Source organism: Bombina bombina, chromosome 1 (genome assembly GCF_027579735.1).
Source record: "Bombina bombina isolate aBomBom1 chromosome 1, aBomBom1.pri, whole genome shotgun sequence".
NCBI classification, from domain to species: Eukaryota; Metazoa; Chordata; class Amphibia; order Anura; family Bombinatoridae; genus Bombina; species Bombina bombina.
Genome location: NC_069499.1, coordinates 467,496,981 through 467,509,006, shown reverse-complemented (window position 1 = coordinate 467,509,006; position 12,026 = coordinate 467,496,981). Strand labels below are relative to the sequence as shown.

At 40.1% G+C, this 12,026-nt stretch overlaps 1 protein-coding gene across 1 annotated transcript in view; it reads right to left on the bottom strand.

Annotated features, from left to right (window-relative positions):
- MTX2 (metaxin 2) overlaps positions 1-12,026 on the bottom strand; it is a 252,854-nt gene that overhangs the window by 25,008 nt on the left and 215,820 nt on the right. Inside the window, exon 9 of the mRNA XM_053698486.1 lies at positions 11,162-11,238. Coding sequence (XP_053554461.1) covers positions 11,162-11,238 — 77 coding nt within the window. The remainder of the gene's footprint in view (positions 1-11,161; positions 11,239-12,026) is intronic.

Sequence of the window (12,026 nt, the reverse complement as noted above, 5' to 3'; positions counted from 1 at the left end):
GCCACAGTTGTGACAATGTCTTATCTGAAAACAATGAACAACTCTCTCTTCAGAAGAGGCCAAGACTGAAGAGCTCTGAAAATTGCACGGGGTTCCAAAATATTGATCGGAAATCTCACCTCCTGAGATTCCCAAACCCCTTGTGCCGTCAGATACCCCCACACAGCTCCCCAACCTGTAAGACTCGTATCTGTTGAGATTATAGTCCAGGTCGGAAGAACAAAGAAGCCCCCTGAACTAAACGATGGTGATCTGTCCACCATGTCAGAGAGTGTCGTAAAATCGGTTTAAAGATATTAATTGAGATATCTTTGAGTAATCCCTGCACCATTGGTTCAGCATACAGAGCTGAAGAGGTCGCATGTGAAAACGAGCAAAGGAGATCGCATCTGATGCGGCAGTCCTAAGATCCAACATTTCCATGCATAAGGCTACCAAAGGGAATGATTGTGACTGAAGGTTTTGACAAGCTGAAATCAATGTTAAACTTCTCTTGTCTGACAAGGACAGAGTCATAGACACTGAATTTATCTAGAAACCTAAAAAGGTTACCCTTGTCTGAGGAATCAATAAACTGATTGGTAAATTGATCCTCCAACCATGAACTTGAAGAAACAACACAAGTCGATTCGTATGAGATTCTTCGAAAATGAGAAGACTGAGCAAGTACCAAGATATCGTCCAAATAAGGAAATACCAAAACCCTATTCTCTGATTACAGAAAGAAGGGCACCGAGAACCTTTGAAAAAAATTCTTGGAACTGAGGCTAGGCCAAATAGTAGAGCCACAAAACTGGTAATGCTTGTCTAAAAAGAGAATCTCAGACACTAAAAGTGATCTGGATGAATCGGAATATGCAGATACACATCCTGTAAATCTATTGTAGACATATAATGCCCTTGCTAAACAAAAGGCAGGATAGTCCTACAGTAACCATCTTGAATGTTGGTATCCTAACATAACGATTCAATAATGATAGATCCAGAACTGGTCTGAAGGAATTGACCTTCTTTGGTACAATGAAGAGATAAAATAAAACCCCAGCCCCTGTTCCAGAACTGGAACTGGCATAAATACTCCAGCCAACTCTAGATCTGAAACACATTTCAGAAATGCTGAGCCTTGCTGTGTCAATTGGGACACGGGAAAGAAAAGAATCTCTTAGCAGGAGGCCTTAACTTGAAGCCAATTCTGTACCTTTCTGAAACAATGTTTCTGAAACCAGAGATTAAGAACGGAATTGATCCAAATTTCTTTGAAGAAAACGTAATCTGCCCCATACCAGCTGAGCTGGAATAAGGGCCGCACCTTCATAGGTACTTAGGAGCTGGCTATAGGTTTCTATAAGGCTTGGATATATTCCAAACTGGAAATAGTTTCCAAACTGATACCGCTCCTGAGGATGAAGGATCAGGCTTTTGTTCCTTGTTGTGAGGAAAGGAACGAAATGATTATTTACCCTGGAAAGAAAGGGAAAGCAAAGTTGACTTAGAAGACATGTCAGCATTCCAAGTTTAATCCATAAAGCTTTTCTAGCTAAAATAGCTAGAGACATATACCTGACATCAACTCTAATGATATCAAAAGATGGTATCACCAATAAAATTATTAGCATGTTATAGAATAATAATAATGCTATAAAATTATGATCTGTTACTTGTTGCGCTAAAGCTTCTAACCAAAAAAGTTGAAGCTGCAGCAACATCCGCTAAAAATATAGCAGGTCTAAGAAGATTGCCTGAACATAAGTAAGCTTTTCTTAGAAAGGATTCAATTTTCCTATCTAAAGGATCCTTAAATGAAGTACTATCTGCCATAGGAATAGTAGTACATTAGCAGGAGTAGAGACAGCCCCATAACCTTAGGGATTTTTGTCCCAACAAACTCTAATCTGTCAGATGGCACAGGATATAATTTGCTTAAACGTCTAGAAGGAGTAAATAAATTACCCAAATTATTCCATTCCCTGGAAATTACTTCAGAAATAGCATCAGGGAGATAAAACACTTCTGGAATAACTACAGGAGATTTAAAACCTTATTTAAACGTTTACATTTAGTATCAAGAGGACCAGAATCCTCTATTTCTAATGCAAATAACACTTCTTTAAGTAAAGAACGAATAAATTCCATCTTGAACAAATACAAAGATTTATCAGCATCAACCTCTGAGACAGAAACCTCTGAACCAGAAGAACCATTATCAGTATCAGAATGATGATGTTCATTTAAAAATTCATCTGAAAAAAAGAGAAGTTTTAAAAGACTTTTATGTATACTAGAAGGAGAAATAACAGACATAGCCTTCTAATGGATTTAAAAAAATAAAATCTCTTATGTTATCAGGAACACTCTGAAAATTAGATGTTGACGGACAGCAACAGGTAATGTAACAGTACTAAAGGAAATTTTATCTGCATTAATAAGTTTGACATGACATGCAATACAAATAACAGCTGGAGAAACAGATACCAAAAGTTTATAGCAGACTTAGCTTGGTAGCTCCAGCACTGTGCAGTGATTTTCCTGTAGTAACTTCTGACTCAGTTGCAACGTGGAACATCTTGCAATATGTAAAAGAAAAAAACAACATATAAAGCAAAATTGATCAAATTCCTTAAATGACAGTTTCAGGAATGGGAAAAAAATGCCAGTGAACAAGCTTCTAGCAACCAGAAGCAATAAATAATGAGACTTAAATAATGTGGAGACAAAAATGACGCCCATATTTTTTAGCGCCAAAAAAGACGCCCACATTATTTGGCGCCTAAATGCTTTTGGCGCCAAAAATGACGCCACATCCGGAACGCCGACATCTTTGACGCAAAATAACGTCAAAAAATGACGCAACTTCCGGCGACACGTATGACGCCGGAAACGGAAAATAATTTTTGCGCCAAAAAAGTCCGCGCCAAGAATGACGCAATAAAATGAAGCATTTTCAGCCCCCCGCGAGCCTAACAGCCCACAGGGAAAAAAGTCAAATTTTTGAGGTAAGAAAAAATATGATAATTCAATGCATAATCCCAAATATGAAACTGACTGTCTGGAAATAAGGAAAGTTGAACATTCTGAGTCAAGGCAAATAAATGTTTGAATACATATATTTAGAACTTTATAAATAAAGTGCCCAACCATAGCTTAGAGTGTCACAGAAATAAGACTTACTTACCCCAGGACACTCATCTACATGTTTGTAGAAAGCCAAACCAGTACTGAAACGAGAATCAGTAGAGGAAATGGTAAATATAAGAGTATATCGTCGATCTGAAAAGGGAGGTAAGAGATGAATCTCTACGACCGATAACAGAGAACCTTATGAAATAGACCCCGTAGAAGGAGATCACTGCATTCAATAGGCAATACTCTCTTCACATCCCTCTGACATTCACTGCACGCTGAGAGGAAAACCGGGCTCCAACTTGCTGCGGAGCGCATATCAACGTAGAATCTAGCACAAACTTACTTCACCACCTCCCTTGGAGGCAAAGTTTGTAAAACTGATTTGTGGGTGTGGTGAGGGGTGTATTTATAGGCATTTTAAGGTTTGGGAAACTTTGCCCCTCCTGGTAGGAATGTATATCCCATACGTCACTAGCTCATGGACTCTTGTTAATTACATGAAAGAAATATCATTGGAGTAGTAGCTAAGCCAAACGGAAAAGCTATAAACTGGAAGTGCTGGTCCAGAAAGGCAAACCATAGGAACTGAAAATGTTCCCTGTGTATCGGAACATGAAGGTATGCATCCTGCATGTCTATGGTGGTCATAAACTGTCCTTCCTGAATCGAATAAGGATTGACCATATTGTCTCCATCCTGAAAGAGGGAACACTCAAACTTGTTTTGGCACTTTAGGTCCAGAATTGGACGAAAAGTTCCCTCCTTTTTTGGAACCACGAAAAGATTTGAATAAAACCCCAAACCTCTTTCTGCTGTAGGTACCGGGACAATTACCATACACAACCTAAAAAGGTAGTCCTCTTTTCTGAGAGCCAGACTGAGCCGGCTTCCAAATACTCTTGGGTTGCTCAGACTTGGATGAGGATTGCTGTCCAATTGCTGTCCCTTAGGCCTATTTTTCTTATCCTGCGGTAGGAAGGCACCTTTCCCTCCGGTAACCGTAGAAAAAATGGAGTCCAGCCCTTGACCGAATACAACCTTCCCCTTGAAAAAATCTGCAGACCAAGACTTCAACCAGAGAGCCTGGCGGGCTAGGACCGCAAACCCAGAAATCTTTGCATTTAGGCAAATAATCTGCATATTCGCGTCACAGATGAGGAAGTTGGCAATTCTCAGAGCTTTAATTCACTCCACCTTAATGAGCTCCGACAAAGTGTTGCACCAGTAGGTAGCTGCTCCAGCAACCGCAGCTACAGCTGCTGCCGGTTGAAATAAGAAAATGGAAACTTTTCTGAGGAAGATGTTTCAACATACATTGTTTTTATCCATAGGCTCGCTAAAAGAAGAACTATCCTATAGGGGCATAGTAGTACGCTTAGCCAGCGTAGAAATAGCGCCATCCACCTTAGAGATGGAACCCCACAAATCTAATTGAGAGTCATGGACCGGGAATCATTTTTTAAAAGTAGACGAGGGGAAAAAAACGAAATTTATGCTTACCTAATAAATTAATTTCTTCTATGGTACGACGATTCCACGGATTCATCCTTTACTTGTGGGATATTATCCTCCTGCTAACAGGAAGTGGCAAAGAACACCACAGCAGAGCTGATTATATAGCTCCTCCCTTAGCTCCACCCCCCCAGTCATTCGACCGAAGGTACAGGAAGAAAAAGGAGAAACTAAAAGGTGCAGAGGTGACAAGTTTAAAATCAAAAAATATAATCTGTCTTAAAATGACAGGGCGGGCCGTGGACTCGTCGTACCATAGAAGAAATTAATTTATCAGGTAAGCATAAATTTACTTTTCTTCTATAAGGTACGACGAGTCCACGGATTCATCCTTTACTTGTGGGATACAATACCAAAGCTACAGGACACGGGTGAACGGGAGGGACAAGACAGATGGTTAAACAGAAGGCACCACTGCTTGAAGAACTTTTCTCCCAAAAACAGCCTCCGAAGAAGCAAAAGTATCAAATTTGGAAAATTTGGAAAAGGTATGAAGCGAAGACCAAGTCGCAGCCTTACAAATCTGTTCAACAGAAGCATAATTTTTAAAAGCCCATGTGGAAGCCACCGCTCTAGTAGAGTGAGCTGTAATCCTTTCAGGAGGCTGCTGTCCAGCAGTCTCGTATGCCAAACGGATGATGCTTTTCAGCCAAAAAGAAAAAAAGGTAGCCGTAGCTTTTTGACCTCTACGTTTTCCAGAATAGACAACAAACAAAGAAGATGTTTGACGGAAATCTTTGGTTGCTTGCAAGTAAAACTTCAAAGCACGAACCACGTCCAAGTTGTGCAACAGACACTCCTTCTTAGAGGAAGGATTAGGACACAGAGAAGGAAAAACAATTTCCTGATTGATATTCCTATTAGTAACAACCTTAGGAAGGAATCCAGGTTTGGTACGGAAAACCACCTTATCAGCATGGAAAACAAGATAAGGCGCGTCGCATTGCAATGCAGATAGTTCAGAAACTCTTCGAGCTGAAGAGATAGCAACTAAAAACAGAACTTTCCAAGATAGAAGCTTAATATCTATGGAATGCATAGGTTCAAACGGAACCCCTTGAAGAACTTTAAGAACTAAATTCAAACTCCATGGCGGAGCAACAGGTTTAAACACAGGCTTGATTCTAACTAAAGCCTGACAGAAGGACTGAACGTCTGGAACATCTGCCAGACGCTTGTGCAGTAGAATTGATAAAGCAGATATCTGTCCCTTTAAGGAACTAGCTGAAAGCCCCTTCTCCCATCCTTCTTGGAGAAAGGATAAAATCCTAGGTATCCTGATCTTACTCCATGAGTAGCCTTTGGATTCGCACCAATAAAGATATTTACGCCATATCTTATGATAAATTTTCCTAGTGACAGTCTTTCGAGCCTGAATCAAGGTATCTATGACCGACTCAGAGAAACCCCGCTTGGATAAAATCAAGCGTTCAATCTCAAAGTAGTCAGCCGCAGAGAAACTAGATTTGGATGCTGGAACGGACCTTGAATCAGAAGGTCCTGTCTCAGTAGCAGAGTCCGTGTAGGAAGAGATGACATGTCCACCAGGTCTGCATACCAAGTCCTGCGTGGCCACGCAGGTGCTATCAAAATCACCAAAGCTCTCTCCTGTTTGATTCTGGCAATCATCTGGAGATGATCATCTCCATCTTGCTTTGCAGCAGGGGAAGAGGTAGAGGGACCACCTTTGAAGTTCCGAAAGGAACGAAAATTATTTTGTTTGGTCCTCATCTTATTTGTCTTATCCTGAGGAAGGGCATGGCCTTTCCCTCCAGTGATGTCTTAAATGATCTCTTTCAGTTCGGGCCCGAATAGGGTCTTACCCTTGAAAGGGATGGCTAAAAGCTTAGATTTTGATGACACATCAGCAGACCAGGACTTAAGCCATAACGCTCTACGCGCTAAAATGGCAAAACCTGAATTCTTTGCCACTAATTTAGCCAGTTGAAAAGCGGCATCTGTAATGAAAGAATTAGCTAGCTTGAGAGCCCTAATTCTATCCAGAATATCATCTAATGGGGTCTCAACCTGAAGAGCCTCCTCCAGAGCCTCAAACCAAAAAGCAGCTGCAGTAGTTACAGGAACAATGCACGCTATAGGTTGGAGAAGAAAACCCTGATAAACAAATATTTTCTTTAGGAGACCCTCTAATTTTTTATCCATAGGATCTTTGAAAGCACAACTGTCCTCAATAGGTATAGTTGTACGCTTAGCCAGGGTAGAAATAGCTCCCTCCACCTTAGGGACCGTCTGCCACGAGTCCCGCATGGTGTCTGATATGGGAAACATTTTCTTAAAAGTAGGAGGGGGGAGCGAACGGAATACCTGGTCTATCCCACTCCTTAGTAACAATGTCCGAAATCCTATTAGGGACCTGGAAAAACATCAGTGTAGGCAGGAACCTCTAGAAATCTGTCCATTTTACACAATTTCTCTGGAACTACACAATAGGGTCACAATCATCCAGAGTCGCTAAAACCTCCCTGAGCAATAAGCGGAGGTGTTCTAGTTTAAATTTAAAAGCCGTCATATCTGAGTCTGTCTGAGGGAACATCTTTCTTGAATCAGAAATCTATCCCTCAGACAGCAAATCCCTTAAAGAACCGCACCAGAGCGGTTTTAAACTAGCCATGTGGGTTCTGAGACCCAAAAATTAAGCCAAGTGTACCCTCAATAAAGTTGCCAACAAAAAACGTTATTGCCCACAAAACGTTAATAGCACTCCCAGTTCATAAAACGTTTGCCCTCAAACATTCAAAAACCAGTGTCAACCATTTTTTAATTAGCCCCTTCTGCAAGCTTCGTAATGCCCTTCTAAAGCTCTTAGGATTACTGCTTACCCTTACCCTCATGGGGATACTGTCAGTCTTTCTGAAATACACAGTCTCTCCAGAAAAAATGACAGAACATACCTCACTGCTATATAGCATGAAAACGTTCCTCACACTGAAGTTTCTTGTACCCCCAGCCTCTGTGGGAACAGCACTGGATCTTAGTAACAAATGCTAAGATCATCATCCTCCAGGCAGAAGTCTTCATCCATCTGCTGCCTGAGAGTAAATAGTACACACCGGTACCATTTAAAACAAAAAACTCTTGCTTGAAGAAATTAAAAACTAATATTTTATCACCTCTATCACTTTACCCTTCCTAGTACTTAGAGTAGGCAAAGAGAATGACTGGGGGTGGACCTAAGGGAGGAGCTATATAGACAGCTCTGCTGTGGTGCTCTTTGCCACTTCCTGTTAGCAGGAGGATAATATCCCACAAGTAAAGGATGAATCCGTGGACTCGTCGTACCTTATAGAAGTTCCTATTCTTTCCCATTCGTTACTAATAATTCTCCACCATCTTAACTGGCAAAGGAAAAGTCAGAGGGACCTTCCTGTCTTCATAAACCCTGTCTAATTTAGGGATTTTAGGTTCCTCTGGGAGTTTAGCCTCTGGAACCTCTAGTGTAGACAGAACCTCCTTTAATAAAAAACGCAGATGCTCAATTTTAAACCTAAAGGAGGGTTCCTCCGCTGACGGAGGTTTAGAAACTGAAGTTTCCGACTCAGAAAGTTCCCCCTCTAAAGCTAGAGAGGTTAACTCATCCTCAGATAGCTGGGACATAGTAGCTAGATCCGACAAATATTTAGATGACTCTAGGTCAGGAGAACTATGTTTAACCTTTCTCTTAAGTTTGCTAGAGGGAGGTAAGGCACCCAGGGCCGCAGACATTGTCGATTATAACTGTGCGGAAAAGTCCGCAGGAAAAAAGTCCCCTCCAGATAGAGGATTAGTTGAGCCACGGGGAACTGCATGTGGAGCGGGTAGTGTAGAAAGGGTAGTAATCTCTCGGGACACAGATTCCTGAGAGGTAGACGGCTCAGAGGGGCCAATAGCACTATGAGTATTAACAGGCTTGTCTCTCTTCTTAGACTTAAGAACAGTGCTTAGGCAAATGAAACAAAATCGAGCAGGCAAGCAAACCACTGCCTCCTCACAATATAAACAAATTATAAATCAGTACAGAAGGAACGGAACCTTCTAATGTAGTATCAGAGTCCTCCATAGCTAAGATATATCCACAGAAGGACAGACAAAAAAGAATGCTTAAAACGGCACCTTTATAATCCCAATGGCTGGGGCACTCCCCACCTCCTAGACCCAAACAGCTAACAGTGAAAATGCTCTCTTTAGGAGTGACGTCTGCAGCAGGATCGTAAGAAAACTAATAAGAGCGCACCCGGTCACGTGGTGCATAGGACAGGACTTCCCCTGCTATGAAAAAGGCGCTAAGCTATTATAAGCTGCGCAACACTCAAAAACGAAAGTGAAACCTGTTTGTTTCAAGCCAAAAGCACACAGTCTATGAGCCCAAAAATCTCACACATTAAAGCAATTATAAATAACCCCTAGCAGTTCAAATAATCTCCCTGAAGGAGATATTAACCCTTGAGCCTATCGAGGCATAAAGGAGCCACACGGTGACCCTGTATAGCAAAAGTGTATACATAAAACTGTCTTACCCTCCAGGATCCATGCTGTGGAAAAGGCACAGCCTCTCAAGTGTGACAGTCGTGCAGCGACGCTTTTGACATGGACTTGAGTTTGTAACAGCAAGTGGTAAAACTTGTCAACACTGTTTGCTCAGGAGCTGTTAGGTAACAGTCTGGATGGATTCGCAGAAAAACTTTCCCTGCATCTCCAGACTCTAACTTTCATCAATACTCTCACTGAGAGGTTTATATGATTACTTAAAATTCCAGTCCTTTCTTGAAGGGAACATAGTCTTTACAGGACTATCCAAATCTTCTGACACTTCTCTGCCACCTCCTATAGTGATGAAAGGCAAAGAATGACTGGGGGATAAGGGAAGTGGGAGGGATATTTAAGCCTTTGGCTGGGGTGTCTTTGCCTCCTTCTGGTGACCATGTGTTGTATTTCCCAACAGTAAGGAATAAAATTGTGGACTCTCCCTGCCTTATGGAAGGAAATCTTGGTGTTATTGCTTGAGAGTGAACTTTCCCTGAAACATCATATATCAACCACAGTACAAGTCTCATTCTTTCATTTAAAGAATATAGCCAGGAACAAGCACCTGATTCCTACAGAAGATCTTTCCATGATCATCCATGCTTTGATGACATCACGGATGGACCACTGCAATGCACTTTATTATGGTCTCCTAGAAAACCTAATCCATCGCCTCCAGATGGTACAAAACACTGCCGCAAGGCTGCAAACTGGCCAGTCAAAATTGTTCCATGTGACACCCATCCTCCACTCTCTGTACTGGCTGATAATAAAATGGTGCATACTATTGAAGATAGGCCTGCTATCCTACAAAGCTCTGCATGATCAGGCACCAAGCTATTTAACAGAATAATAAAGTCCCTTGGACATTTTTTAAACAAAGACTCAAGACCTACAGGTTTACATAAGCCTTTCAGGAAAAAATATCTTTAAACTTCTAAATCTTTTATGTAAATGTACCTTGTGTAAAGCACTGAGTCCAACTCTGAGAAAACGAGATGTATAAGTTGTTGTTATTATTAGTATTATTATTTTGAGCTTGTCATTGTTAAGGGACAGTAAAGTCAAAACTAAACTTTCATGATTCAAATAGGGCACGCAATTTTAAAACAACCTTTCCAATTTACTTTTATCATCAAATTTGCTTTGTTCCCTTGGTGGTATTTTTGAAAAGCTAAACCTAGCTAGGCTCAAAGTGATTTCTAAACAGTTGAAAACCGCCTCCTGCTCAGAGCATTTTGAAAGTTTTTTCACAGCTAAACTGTGCTAGTTCATGTGTCATAGATAACAGTGTGCTCACTCCCGTGAAGTTATTTAGGAGTCTTCACTGATTGAGTACACTGCATGTCTGTCAAAGGCACTTAGATAAGGAGGCTGTCTGCAAAGGCTTAGATACAGGTAATCACAGAGTAAAAAGTATATTAATACAACTGTGTTGGTTATGCAAAAACGGGGGAAATGGCTAATAAAGGGATTATCTATCTTTTTTAATAAGAACATTTTTGGTGTAGTAGACTGTCCCTTTAACACAGGAATCTGTGCACATAGAAGTGTTTTGACTTATTTTTTTACGATTGTCATTGGGAAAATAATGAAATGCTGAAACTGAAATACAAATATACACTAAGCAAGCTACCTACCCACATTACGGAGACAGAAGATAAACAAGTGTATGATTTAATAGTAAAAAAATACGAGTGCTCATCAACTGAGAAAACAGAGGAGCCGGTTACATATTTTAATGAGTGATGCAAGTTTGCAGATATATGTCACACAATTGCCTTATATGACAGTAAATACCCACATAATAAATGGATAATTTTTTTGTTCTTTTAAGACCAGAGTAATCGGTATATTTTCAGCAATATTAAATTTACTTGTGAATATAAACTCATACATAGGAAATATATACCCTATAAATTATTCATGTAAGAAATGAAAGTTTCATGCGCTAAAAATAATAATTTCAAGAATGTAATCATCGGTTTTGTAAAGAACAACTTACTGCTTATTGAAGAAGTATGGCTGGGTCCCTAGTTTTTGTGACAGGGCTTGGCAGCACTGATCCACATCTTCATACACCTGAAAAAGCATTAAGTAATGAATAAAAAGATTCTAAGAGAGATTTCTTACCCCTACAAGGCAATTCAGCCACTGGTAATAAAAGGATTCTAGCGTAGGAAAGCATTATACATACTCAATGGGATCTGGCCAATGAATGGATATTTTAAACACTGCGTGCCTAGACTGCATGTTATAGTTATAAAACACAGTGTCCTGTTCAGTTAACGAGTAAGTAATGTAATAAACCCTCTATTTAATGTATAAATAACAAAACATTTTTGTATTCTTTTTAGACATAATCCCATATAAAAGCAGTATTTACATCTATAATCACGCTGAAGTCATTTAAATGAAGTTCTTATTTAGCTGAGCTACATCATTGTTAGAGATATTACATTCAATTTGTGTCTCTGATGCACGTAAATCATTTGATATAACAATCTATTACTTTTTTGTGAAAATCAATGTTTCTGAGCTTTAAAAAAAAGTTATGTTTTGAAGAACAGTGGCCACTATACAACTGATTCTCCAGCAACATCTGTGTACGACACGCATGCCTAGGTGGTTTCAGTATTGGTTCTTCTGTGAGGAAAATGTTAAAAGGTACAGTAAAGTGAAAATGAAACGGTCATGATTTACATACAGCATGACATTTTAAACAACTTTCCAGTTTACTTTGATTATTATATTTGCTTTGTTCTCTTGGTATCCTTTGTTGAAGGTAGGCTCATGAACTCACATGTCTTTAGCACTATGGCAGCCAGGATTGTTCTATAGCAATGTTATACATTGTTGCAAACAAATAG